The sequence below is a fragment of the Lithobates pipiens genome, unplaced genomic scaffold (genome assembly GCF_037356315.1).
Source record: "Lithobates pipiens isolate NorthernLeopardFrog02 unplaced genomic scaffold, aLitPip1_a1.2 Scaffold_16, whole genome shotgun sequence".
Classification (NCBI taxonomy): Eukaryota; Metazoa; Chordata; class Amphibia; order Anura; family Ranidae; genus Lithobates; species Lithobates pipiens.
In genome coordinates this window covers 635,360,496-635,372,815 of record NW_027507748.1, presented here as the reverse complement: position 1 = coordinate 635,372,815, position 12,320 = coordinate 635,360,496, and the positions used below count along the sequence as shown (strand labels likewise).

Below are 12,320 nucleotides of genomic sequence, written 5' to 3'. Positions count from 1 at the left end.
CAAATCAATTTATTACTTTTTTGAAAAGCATTTTTCTAGATATTTTTGTTGTTCAGTCTCTCACTGTTAAAATAAACCGACCATTAAAATTATAGACTGATCATTTCTTTGTCAGTTGGCAAACGCACAAAATCAGCAGGGGATCAAATACTTTTTTTTTCCCTCACTGTATATGAATGAAATGGGGAGGAAAGAACGCAAGTCAACTAATCTCAAAGGAGAGACTCCCTCTCTTCATAGGCATGATATCCTGGTCTGATTCTCTGACTTGGAACAGCCTCTGTATTTGTTTAATGACCAAATTATATACGGGTATCTGCAGAGGAGTAACTAGAACCTTCATCTCTCAAGTAGTATCTAAGCAGTTCATCAGAAATGTGTTACTTAATATATTTATCAGTTGGCTGATTAAACATGAGACCTGAGAGGGAAATTTATGGGTTATATGGTCAGTGGAGATAGTGATGTTTGAAACATGAGGGTCATGGGGGGACTGTAGTGTTGTTAAAGTACCTATGATAGATTGCACCCTATACGTATAATCTCTGAGTATTACATTTTCTGTTGTGAGCGCAATACCATGCTATGGTAGGGTTGGCTGTCTACAATTCTGTGCAATGTAGAAGCATGTGAAAAATAAGTTGATGTAACGTGTACTGTTATTTATTTTTTTCTTTTTGTGTTTTTCTTTAAAAAAAAATAAAATTACATTTATTTTCAACAATACATTTTTTTTTTTTCAACAATAAAAATTATCGTTGGAAAAAAAAAGAACCTTTAGGGGCCCTTTTATTACAGTCCCACAGCGGGCCACCTTCCTGCCATCTTGGGTTCCCCCCATGGTGGTAGAACGCCAGAGCCGATTTGCAAGTGCTACCCTGATAGTTCTGACACTGGTGTCAGTTTTTTATGTTTTATTATTTTTTTTTTACCAGTTTATATACAATATTATTTTTTAGGACCCCCTAATTGGGTGGCTTTGGTGGAATATGGTGGAACGGTCTAAACAGACAGGACATGGCTAGGGAGGCAGTGGGTGCATCATGTGAAGGAACCGATGCCCTCTATTTCCCTCCTGCAACCACTGAATGTCTGTGGGAGGGAGAGAAGGAGACGCGGGCATTCAGCGGCTACATAGAGGGATCGGTTCCTCTACATGCCGCTGGCCCTTTATCCAGGTGTACAGGGTGGTCACGCGGGCCCCCTGGAGCATGGGGTCAGGTCGCAATAGCGACACCTGTACTTGGGCTCCTGGTTATATGTTCCCAAAAATAATCGCAAATGAATAGGAGGTGTTGATTACCAACGCTTGAGACGCGACACATCCAAAGGTTCTTTGGAACTGTGGACATCAGCCTACCCCACACATGACACACAGGAACTTAATGCCTTGTTTTAGACGGTAAATAATCAGAAATTATATTTCTTTGTACAGGAATTTATTTTGAGTGAAGATTATAACAAAATGACCCCAACAAGAACATATCAAGGTAAGAAATTACTTTATCCTTTGTTTTGAATTTGGTATGTGGAAGGGAAAATTCTGTCTCTTGAATTACTGTATGCAAGCCATGCATAGCTGACATTTTAATAGTGGCAACAGTCAGGTGTAATGCCCTTTCTCCTAATAATCATTGACTACAGCTTTGCATTTCTTTCAGCTCGTTTGAGTAAATTTCAGGTAATCCGCACAGCGTTTGGGCATGTTGTTACTAGAAATCAAATTTTATTCTTTAATGAGTATAAACATAATTGTTGCAAACAGGATTCATTTTTTTTTTTTTTTTTTTTTATAAAACTGACTTCTATTTAGCTACAGCTGTTATTCATAACCAATTTATATAAGCCAGCTGGGGTTTTACACTTTATTATTGAAGAGCTTCGAGTTTGTATTTCATAGTGTTGTGGTAACCAGTGAAGCTTAGTGGTTATCACTTATGCCTTGCAGATCTAGGATTCTTGGTTCCAATCCCAACCATGACACTCTTTACATGGAGTTTGCATGTTCTACCTGAGCTTGCGTGGGTAATCTAATTTTCTCCCACTCTCCAAAGAGGGTAGGTTGTTTGGCTCCTGTCTTAATTGGCACTAATATGTATGTGTGCGGATCTGAAAGTCGTAACTTTTGCTTCCCATGGCAGACCCTGGTAACACTTAGTTGAGTGCAGAGGCATAACTAGGACTTTTAAGACCACAGTGCAAGAAACCATGAAGGGTCCTCCTTTCCATCTGTCCCAGGGCTTTTTCCATTAGTCCCAGGGCCGGCCTTTACACTGGTCCTGGGGGTAATTTCCCTGGTTCTGCAGTAAGTCCTCTTCCTGCATAGTTGCCAACCTTTCCAAAAAAAGTTCAGGGACAACTTTTTTTTTTTTTTTTGCTGCATGTTCAGCCAGCCATTGTAGGTGCAGAACATATCTTAATTGGGGGCAGAGCATTTAAAATGGGCATTGTAACAAATCTTATAACAGACACTAACGGTAGTTGTATTTAACTATTGGTAACACAAATGGTTCTCCTTGCACTCTAGTCTCTCTCTGTAGGTCTTCACCCACGAGCTCCCAGTCTTTCGCTATACTCTCAGACCCAATCGCCACTGGATCTCCTGAGCTCTTCCACTTCCATAACTTGGTATCTTCCTCAAGCGTCACCCCCACTTCCCTGCTGGGCCCCTGGCTTGGCACAATTTACAGACACTCCTCAAGCACCACCTATGCTGTCCTGCTGTGTCCTTGGCTTGGCACTTGCTGAAGTTATCCCACTTTTTCAACATCACTGGCTGGTGAGAAGCTCCAGCTTATTCAATGGTTTCAGGTAACAAGGTGGATGGTGCCTTAGTGGCGACAGCTTCCCCTCTGCCTCTGACTAAAACTGGTTCCCCGTCCGGATAAACCATTACTCTTGGCTGGACTCAAATCCTGCATTCCCAATCCTGCACTGTTTCTGCATCGGCCCCTGCCAATTGGGGGCCTAGGGCTAATGGACTAAAAAAAAAAAACCGCCAATTGGCTCAGACACCCCATCCATTCATAACCTGACCTTGCTAAGCCCTTGTCTATCTAATGTCACCAGCATAACGCCACCTAGCGACAGAAGAGAAAAGGTGCAGCAAGTCCAGAACTAGAGGGGAATTGGTGGATCTACTAACAATTAACCAGGGAAACTACCACCTGGCAAACTAAATTTACTAGCAACCCTGCCTAAACAGGGTGCTACACATGTATATTACTGGTAGTGGTTGAGAACCAGAAAAAAGGATCTTATTCACTTGAAAATGGAGCATAGTAGTGATTCTCTTTACATTGCATATGTCACTTTTTAGGATAATAATGGGGGGCCTACCACCACATCCTCAAATAGAAATGCACATTTCATAGTGAAAACTGGAACGCCCACAGAAAGAGCAAGGCTTTAAGGCTGGGTTCATGCTCGTCAGGTGCGAATTCCAGCTCCGGTTTATCTGCTAAGAGAAAAAGCAGCTGTTCAGCAGTTCCTCTCTGTTGTATCTGCAGATCAGCTGACCTGGGAAAGGGGGTGAGGTGTAGTTTGGATGGGGAGGGAATTTACATTCAGAATAGAAAGCAACTGCGAATCAGATGCATTCCCATAGACTATTATGTGCCTGCAATTCGCACAGCAATGCCTAAAAAAATGCACACTTTTTGACAATGCGGAGTGCGAATGCAACGCACATGTGAACCAGATTCATTCAAACTAATAGATTTTAAAATGTTCTGTGAATTGGATGCAGTGTAAGCCGCATTCAATTCGCATAGGTGTGAACCGAGCCTCAAGGTGGTTGGTCTAAAAAAAAAAACACATAAACACACGTAACAGCTTTGTTCCATAAGGAACATACAATAGAATAAATCTATATCCCTTAAAAGAGAAGTATGGGGGGGGTGTATTTTCCCCCTAATTTTATACTTGCCTAGGTGGATGCAGCATCAGTCCCATGCTGCATCTGTTCCCCGGTGCGGGAGAACCGAGCGAAAAAAACATTACCGATCACTCAGTTCTGTCAGTGCCTGTGGAGGGGTGGGGAGCAGCCGCCTCAGACTCAGTGGCTCGCTGAGAGGCCGAGCAGGGTGTCAGTCCATCCAGCTGGTGGATCCCGACTTCCATTGCCACAATGACATGGTGCCTGGACTGAAATCCGTGACGTCAGCTGAGAACTGACTTCAGCCCGCTCTCTGTTAAAAACGGGTCACAGGAGTGCAAAACTAATTGCACTCCTGTGATCCAAAAGAGCTTTGGCTATACTTCTCCTTTAAAAAGCATACCTACATTGCCTAATGGGCTGAGATTTTACAATCATCAAACCTAATCCCCATGAAGTCTTAGAAATATGCATAAAATATCCAACACCTGCATATATTGGCACCGAATGTTGCATTGTCTCAATTTTGTCCAGTAAAGTGTACAAAGCTAAGCTCAACACATTTCGACCAGAAGGGTCCTTCTCAGGGGAACCATTGGGGTTGTGTTCTGTTGATGATGAGAAAAAAAACATGTAAGAATAGTAAAAATTGTGTTATGTATATGTGTGTGTATGTATAATATATATTATACAGTATCTAACAAAAGTGAGTACATCCCTCACATTTTTGTAAATATTTTATCATAACTTTTCATGTGACGATACTGAGGAAATTACACTTTGCTATAATGTAAAGTAGTGAGTGTATAACTTGTATAACAGTGTAAATTTGCTGTCCACTCAAAATAACTCAACACTCACCCATTAATGTCTAAACCGCGGGCAACAAAAGTGAGTACACCTCTAATTGAAAATGCCCAAATTAGGCGCAATCAGCCATTTTTCCTCCCTGATGTCATGTGTCATTAGTGTTACAAGCTCTCGGGTGTTTATGGGGAGCAGGTGTGTTAAATTTGGTGTTATCGCTCTCACGCTCATACTGGTCACTGGAAGTTCAATATGGCACCTTCTGGCAAAGGAGGATCTGAAAAAAAAAAAGAATTGTTGCTCTACATAAAGATGGCCTAGGCTACAAGAAGATTGCCATGACCCTGAAACTGACCTAAAGCACGGTGGCCAAGACCATACCGTGGTTTACCAGGACAGGTTCCACTCAGAACAGGCCTCGCCATGGTCGACCAAAGAAGTTGAGTGCACATGCTCAGCGTCATATACAGAGGTTGTCCTTGGGAAATAGACGTATGAGTGCTGCCAGCATTGATGTTGATATTGAGCATCTGTGGGGCATCCTCAAATGGAAGGTGGAGGAGCACAAGGTCTCTAATATCCACCAGCTCCATGGTGCTGTCAAGGAGGAGTGGAAGAGGACTCCAGTGGCAACCTGTCAACCTCTGGAAAACTCCATGCCCAAGAGGGTTAAGGCAGTGCTGGAAAATAATGGCGGCCACAAAAATATTGACACTTAAGGCCCAATTTGGACATTTTCACTTAGGGGTGTGATCACTTTTGTTGCCAGCAGTTTAGACATTAATGGCTGTGTGTTGAGTTATTTTGAGGGGACAGCAAATTTACACTGTTATACAAGCTGTACACTCACTACTTTACATTGTAGCAAAGTGTAATTTCTTCAGTGTTGTCACATGGAAAGATATAATCATTACAAAAATGTGAGGGGTGTACTCACTTTTGTGAGATGGTGTGTGTGTGTGTGTGTGTGTGTGTGTGTGTGTGTGTGTGTGTGTGTGTAAAATAAAACAATCCCCTTTATGTGACCAATGTACATTGCAGGGTTTTTAGGAAACTTTGTTGCAGATTCCTATCTTTTGTTCTGAAAAAATAGCTGAGTGAATCTGTATGGGAGTGATTTTATAATTCGCAATCAGCTGGTGCACTTGCAGGGCTCTAATGAGGAAAGCAGCAGGGTCTGTATCCCATTAGATGTTTCTCTTTGGGAGTATCTCACCAAAAATGACATTTTGGTTTTGGGGTGACAAAAATCTGATTTGTATCAGTACAGACTTCTGGGAAAATCAATAAGCTAATTACACAGGAAATTGCATTTTCAGGGGCGGTCTGCACACCATCTGTTGAGAATCCCTCCAGGTAGCCATATTGCATTGTATTTTACAGAGAATTACAGTGCTGTAGATTGAAAAGGAAAAGTCATTTTTAATAACCACTTTCCGCCCACTCTGTAGCTGAAAGATGGCTACAAAGCGGGCTTCCAGTGCCGGCAGGGCATCCATATACGTCCTCCCGTGATTGTGCTGTGATCAAGTTCTTTGGACTCGGATGATCACAGATTGGGGTAAAGAGCCAATCACAGTGGCCCTTTACCACATGATCAGCTGTCAGCCAATGACAGCTGATCATGGAAGTAAACACAAGCCGCTTATCGGCTTTTTTCTCCTCATGCTGACGGCGTGAGGAGAAAAGACAATAACTGCCTCCTGTTACAGGGACATTGGTCCCAACAGTGCTCACCAGTGCCCCCCATCAGTGTAGCCTCATCAGCACACATCCGTGAAGGAGAAAAATTACCTATTTTGTAAAATTTTATGACAAACTGTTTTCAAAATGTTATGGTCCTTTTTTGTTTGGCAAAAAGTAAAAAAACCCAGTGGTGATTAAATACTACCAAAAGAAAGCTCTATTTGTGTGAAGAAAATGATAAAACTTTCATTTGGGTACAGTGTAGCACGACCGCGCAATTGTCATTTAAAGTGCGACAGTGCTGAAAGCCGAACGTTGGCCTGGGCAGGAAGGGGGGTATAAGTGCCCAGTAAGCAAGTGGTTAATTACAATATGATTAGTAGCATTTGTATACACTATCATTTTTAAGTGAAAAACTAGACTTCACCCACCTTTTTGCTGCCTATCATACTGCTTTATTAGAGACACGACTAATAAATGGACTTATTTATACCATAATGTATAGCTAAACATTTATATTTCTATTCTGTCTCCACAGCTCACCAGAGCCGGCTGACAATGGTTCTGTTTGTCCTAGAAATGGAGTGGATGTTGAGCACAGGACAGGACAAGCTATTCACATGGCACTGTTCAGAGACGGGGGAACGCCTGGGAAACTACCGCACTACAGCCTGTGCTTCATGTCTCCAGTATCCTTTCACTTGCTCTTTAATTTTGTTCCCACCATATGTGTGATATAAGCCCATCCCATGAACCATACAGTATTCTGGGGCCGACCTTCCAAGGGACGGCGCCGCATAGCTGTCTTCCGGAAGTGGGGAAGGGTGCTTATCAAAATCGGGTACCCCCCCCCCACGAAAGGTGCCAAATGTGGCACCGGAGGGGGGGAGGAAGTAGATAAGTGGAGGTTACACTTTTGGGTGGAACTGCGCTTTAAGCCTAGTACACACTGCAAGTTTATATTCTTTTAAACCCGGAGGGCTGAACGAAAAAAAAATCTGGACAGCTCAAGTCGGAGCCGGAGATCTCTCCTGCTGTTCTATTGTGTTCTGACAGGGGGACGCCCCCCCCCCCCCCCCAACCGCCAGTACACTCAAGTCAATGCTCTTGGCTCTTGTATCTAAAATATGTTGTTACGCCAAGTAAATACACACCAAACATGTCACGCTTTATAATTTGCATTAGAGTTGCACAATTAATCCTTAAAAAAATATCTTGATCTCGATTCAACCCCTCTGAGATCTCTATTGCAGAGTTTGCCATTCTTTCATATAATATGTGGAGAGACATCTGCTCACTCAGCTGTCAAAAGAAAACATATGGGCAGTCTGCCAAGTTTTAACATGAAAGTAACTAACTTCCTTCTTAGATCAAAGGGAAATTTCTGTGTGTAAAGAAGAAAATCCAGGCAGTCTGCCAAGTTTTTAACAAGGAAGTTTAACCACTTAAAGTCGAAATCTTTTTCTGACACTTGTTTCTTAAGGTAAAATCAATATTGTTTGCTAGAAAATTACTTGGAACCCCCAAACATTATATATATATATATATATATATATATTTTAGCAGAGACCCTAGGGAATAGGGTTCTCATTTTAGCCAGAATTGTGCAGCTCTAATTTGCACACTTGTGGAATGGCGCTAAACTACGTTATTTAAAGGCGACACGTTATAAGCCTTTACAGGTTACTAGTTGGGGTTGAAGTCTGATGATTGAATTATTGCTTTCACTCTTTATTAATTATTGCTTGACTATCACGGCAATACCTCACATTAATGGTGCAATTGGCGTTTACGTATGCATGTGGGACCAACCCGTGTGTTCACTTTTGCACCGGTGGACGGGTGTGCGTTACTTTTTTTTTTTTTTTTTGTAAACATCACTTGTGACAGCAATAGACAGTGACAGGTACCCTTTATGGCAAGATCTCAGGCCTTAAAAGCATCTGATCACACCAAGATCTATGTGATCAAATGCTTTCAGGATGTAACCGCTTCAATATAGGGCACTTTTACCCCCTTCCTGCCCAGGCCAATTTTCAGCTTTCAGCGCTGTCACACTTTCAATGAAAGTTGTGCAGTCAACCCAAATTTAATTTTTTACCATTTTTTTTTTTTTTTTTACACAAATAGAGCTTTCTTTTGGTGGTATTTTAATAACCGCTGTTTGTTTTTTTTTTTTTTTTGTTTTTTTTTAAATTTTTGCTAAATATTGGGGGAAAAAGTTTTATGTGCCATTTTTTTTTTTGTAAAGAAGTAATTTTTCCCCTTCGCTGATATGGCTGCACTGATGGGCAACTGATGAGGTGGCACTGATGAGGAGGCACTAATATGCGGCACTGATGGGCAATAATAGGCAGCACTGAAAGGTAGCACTGACTTGCATCACTGATCGCCACAGATTGTAATCAATGGGCACTGTTGGGGCTGCAATAATAATCAGGGCACTGATGATCGATCAATGCCCTGATTATCTGTGCAGGTCTCCCCGGTGGGGAGATGCTGCTGATCGGCTCTCCTCGCCTCACACTTTGTCAGTGTGAGGCGAGGAGAGCTGATCACCGGCATTTCCTTGTTTACATGTGATCAGCTGTGATTAGACACATTGGTTCCTGCTGCTGTTAGTCCAAAACCTGAGAGCAGGGTGTGGGGTCATGCCGCGTCTGAATAGATACAAACAGCCCAGCTTGGACTCAATCACGCTTGAGTACCCCCATAGGAAGCAGCTTCCTATGGGAGCACTGAATGGGGGGAGGAGCCAGGAGCGCTGGCAGGGGACCTGAAAAGAGGAGGCTCTGGGCTGCTCTGTGCAAAACCATTGCACAGAGCAGGTAAGCATAACATGTTTGTAAAGATCTGAATGTTTTTCATGAAAAGAACAATCACTTTAAATATATGTCAGTCTAAAGAGAATTATCCCACGGGCTAGCACTTCTTTGAACATTACCAGCATGACAAGAAACCTTTGGAGACAGTGATCAGGATTAATGGAAAAATTAGGTTTTCAACTGTCAAATTCAGGAAAATGACTCCACACCTAAGAGATATTTGTGTTTTGTAGTCTAATATTTTAAGGAGAAAACAATCAAAAACTGACCTTTTAAATCAGAAAAAAATGAATTTCTATTGGCAGCCCCTTGATTCATAATGCATGTGTGAGTAAACCATTAAGCCTGGGTTTTTATTTTGAATCCTGAAAAAACGCTAGTAAACTATAGTACCGTAATATAATATGAGTGGGGGGGAGTGTAAAACCTAGGATAATAATGAGCAGATAAGAGTGCTGGTGTAATAATTTAAAGATGAAAAGTGTCGTTTATGGTACTAATGTGCAAAGTGCCCAAACCAATCAGATTTCATCATTCATTGGTATTTATCTGTCACAATAAAAGGTGATCACTGAGCAGCAACATTCTTTGACTTGACAAATTTGCCTAGCAGATATAACTATATACATTGCTATCTTGCAGAGCCCCTGGCTCTGTTTTGGGTGTTAAGGAGCCTATACATGGAGCAAATTTATTTCCTGCAACCACGGGTTGCAGGAAAGAAATTGGCTTGATTCCTCCATCGACACAGTCAGTGCTGACGGGGGAATCCCTCCGGCCAAGTCATTGTATTCTCTTGGAGGGGGAAGCCGTCCTCGCTGGGAGAAGACGGTGATTGTTGCTAGTGGCTATAGCCGCAAGCGATAATCGCATTTAAAATCTGGCAGGCTGGTTGTACCCAAGTCGATTGATCGATCAACTTGGTACATTCGGCCTGCCCATACATATATGGTTTGAATCTCAGACAGTTCCTGCTGAACCAGACACAATTTGAACTGTCTATGGATGGCCTTAGTGGACTTAGAAGCAGTAGAGACTGGAGACGCTTTACTGCACCTCTCCCTCATCCCAGCAACTCAAGAATTCACAGCCTTACTTCCACATCATGATTTTGGTATTCTGGAAGAGCACTTTCAGGAAAGGCAAAGTTCCTCTACTCAGTGTCACAATAGACGAGCAGGTCCTGCTTTGCTTTTTGACACTAGGCCAGAGTAATGAAATAATGGTACAGACCAAGAAGTGAACAGTCAGTGGTTAAGGAGTGAATTTTAGAATCTTTAGTCCTTACAGCTGATCTGTACAATAACCGGACGTAGTTACAGGAAGTCTGATGGAAGAGTCTATCCTCCCCTTATGTAGTTAAACCCACATAAATACTCTAAATGGTTTATTACATGCTGTTGATACTCACACAGCTACTCGGTTACTATGGGATTCGTTTTCTGTATTCTAAAATAAAAAAAAACCTGGTTGATCCTGCGGTTCGGTTTCCCCCTTTTGATCATGTCCCCAATGCAGTTGGGGATTTTGCAGAGCAGTGTTGGCAGCTAGTGCACATGCTCAGTTTTCAGTGAGTTTCTATGCTGAGCATTTTCTCCCGATCACAGCTGAGCAGCCCATGTGACTATAGAGTTACAGATGTGGGTGTATACAGAGGGGTAAATGACAACCCTCTCCCCCCCTCCTCCTCCTTCTCCTCCATACCCACTAACCAGCTAAACACAATAGGGGTAGGATATTACATCGATGGAGGCTTCTCCTCCCTCTTATTCTAAGACTCAGGCTCGAGGGGCGTGACAGAGCCTGTGACTGACATAAATCTGCCCACACCATGTTATTGCCAAAAAATAAAGATTTGATTTCAAATATATATTCTTATGATGGTTTAAAAAAGTTTATTAATATTATTTATTTTTTTACTCTGTACCCTAAATGTTGTTGTGTTTATTTTATTTTCTTTTGTTTTGAACATGTGACCAGCAGCAGAGGACTAGAAGCTCCTCCTGCTTATGTTTCCCTGCAGACAGGCTGGAAAAGATCTGGGTCATGTGACAGCTGTATATCGAATAGGTAAAAAGGTACTTTTTACCACTTAACGACCAGCGCATGACGATGTACGTCCTATTTTTGAAGAGGGATATCTTGGTAACGGCAGCAGCTGCTGCCACAACCGAGATATCCATCTCTTCAGGCGCCGGTCGTCTGTACGATAACTGTGGTCGCCGCGGCGCATTCACCGCAAGATCACCGCTATCGGCGGCGGGAGAGGTGCCACCCCCCCTCCCGCCGCCCTTCCGCCGCTTACAGGAGCCATCGGTAGCGGCGGAGGCGATCGGGTCCTTTTCCTAGCTGGGTATGGAGACGAGTGAGGCTAAGATGGCCCCCACTCGTCTCTATACCATAGGAGGGCGGAAGCGACGTCAAAACGTCACTTCCGCCAATACCTCTTAAAGGTATATTTTTTTTAAATGTCATTTTTTTTTTTTTTTTTTTTTTTTTTTTGCATTTTAGTCCAAATATGAGATCTGAGGACTTTTTGACCTCAGATCTCATATTTAAGAGGACCTGTCATGCTTTTTTCTATTACAAGGGATGTTTACATTCCTTGTAATAGGAATAAAAGTGATCCGTTTTTATTTTATTTTTTTAAACAGTGTAAAAATAAATAAAATCAATTAAAATAAATAAGAGAAAAAAAAAGGTTTTTAAAAACACCCCGTCACGACGAGCTTGCGCACAGAAGCGAGCGCGTACGTGAGTAGAGCCCGCATATGAAAACGGTGGTCAAACCACACGTGAGGTATCGCCGCGATCGGTAGAGCGAGAGCAATAATTCTAGCCCTAGACCTCCTCTAACGCAAAAAATGCAACCCGTAGAATTTTTAAAATGTCGCTTATGGAGATTTTTGAGGCTAAAAGTTTGACGCCATTCCACGAGCGGGTGCAATTTTGAAGCGTGACATGTTGGGTATCAATTTTATTCAAAAAAGTGATTTTTTTTTTCCAAAAAAAGTGCGCTTGTAAGACTGCTGCGCAAATACGGTGTGAAAAAAAGTATTTCAATTACCGCCATTTTATTCTCTAGGGTGTTAGAAAAAAAAACAATATAAAATGTTTGGGGGTTC

The 12,320-nt window shown here is 42.2% G+C and overlaps 1 protein-coding gene across 2 annotated transcripts in view; it reads left to right on the top strand.

The window, feature by feature from the left end:
- WDFY2 (WD repeat and FYVE domain containing 2) overlaps positions 1 to 12,320 on the top strand; it is a 151,406-nt gene that overhangs the window by 72,889 nt on the left and 66,197 nt on the right. For both annotated transcript variants that reach the window (XM_077484227.1, XM_077484228.1), the window contains exons 4-5: positions 1,436 to 1,490; positions 6,909 to 7,059. In XM_077484227.1, the coding sequence (XP_077340353.1) occupies positions 1,436 to 1,490; positions 6,909 to 7,059 (206 nt within the window). The remainder of the gene's footprint in view (positions 1 to 1,435; positions 1,491 to 6,908; positions 7,060 to 12,320) is intronic.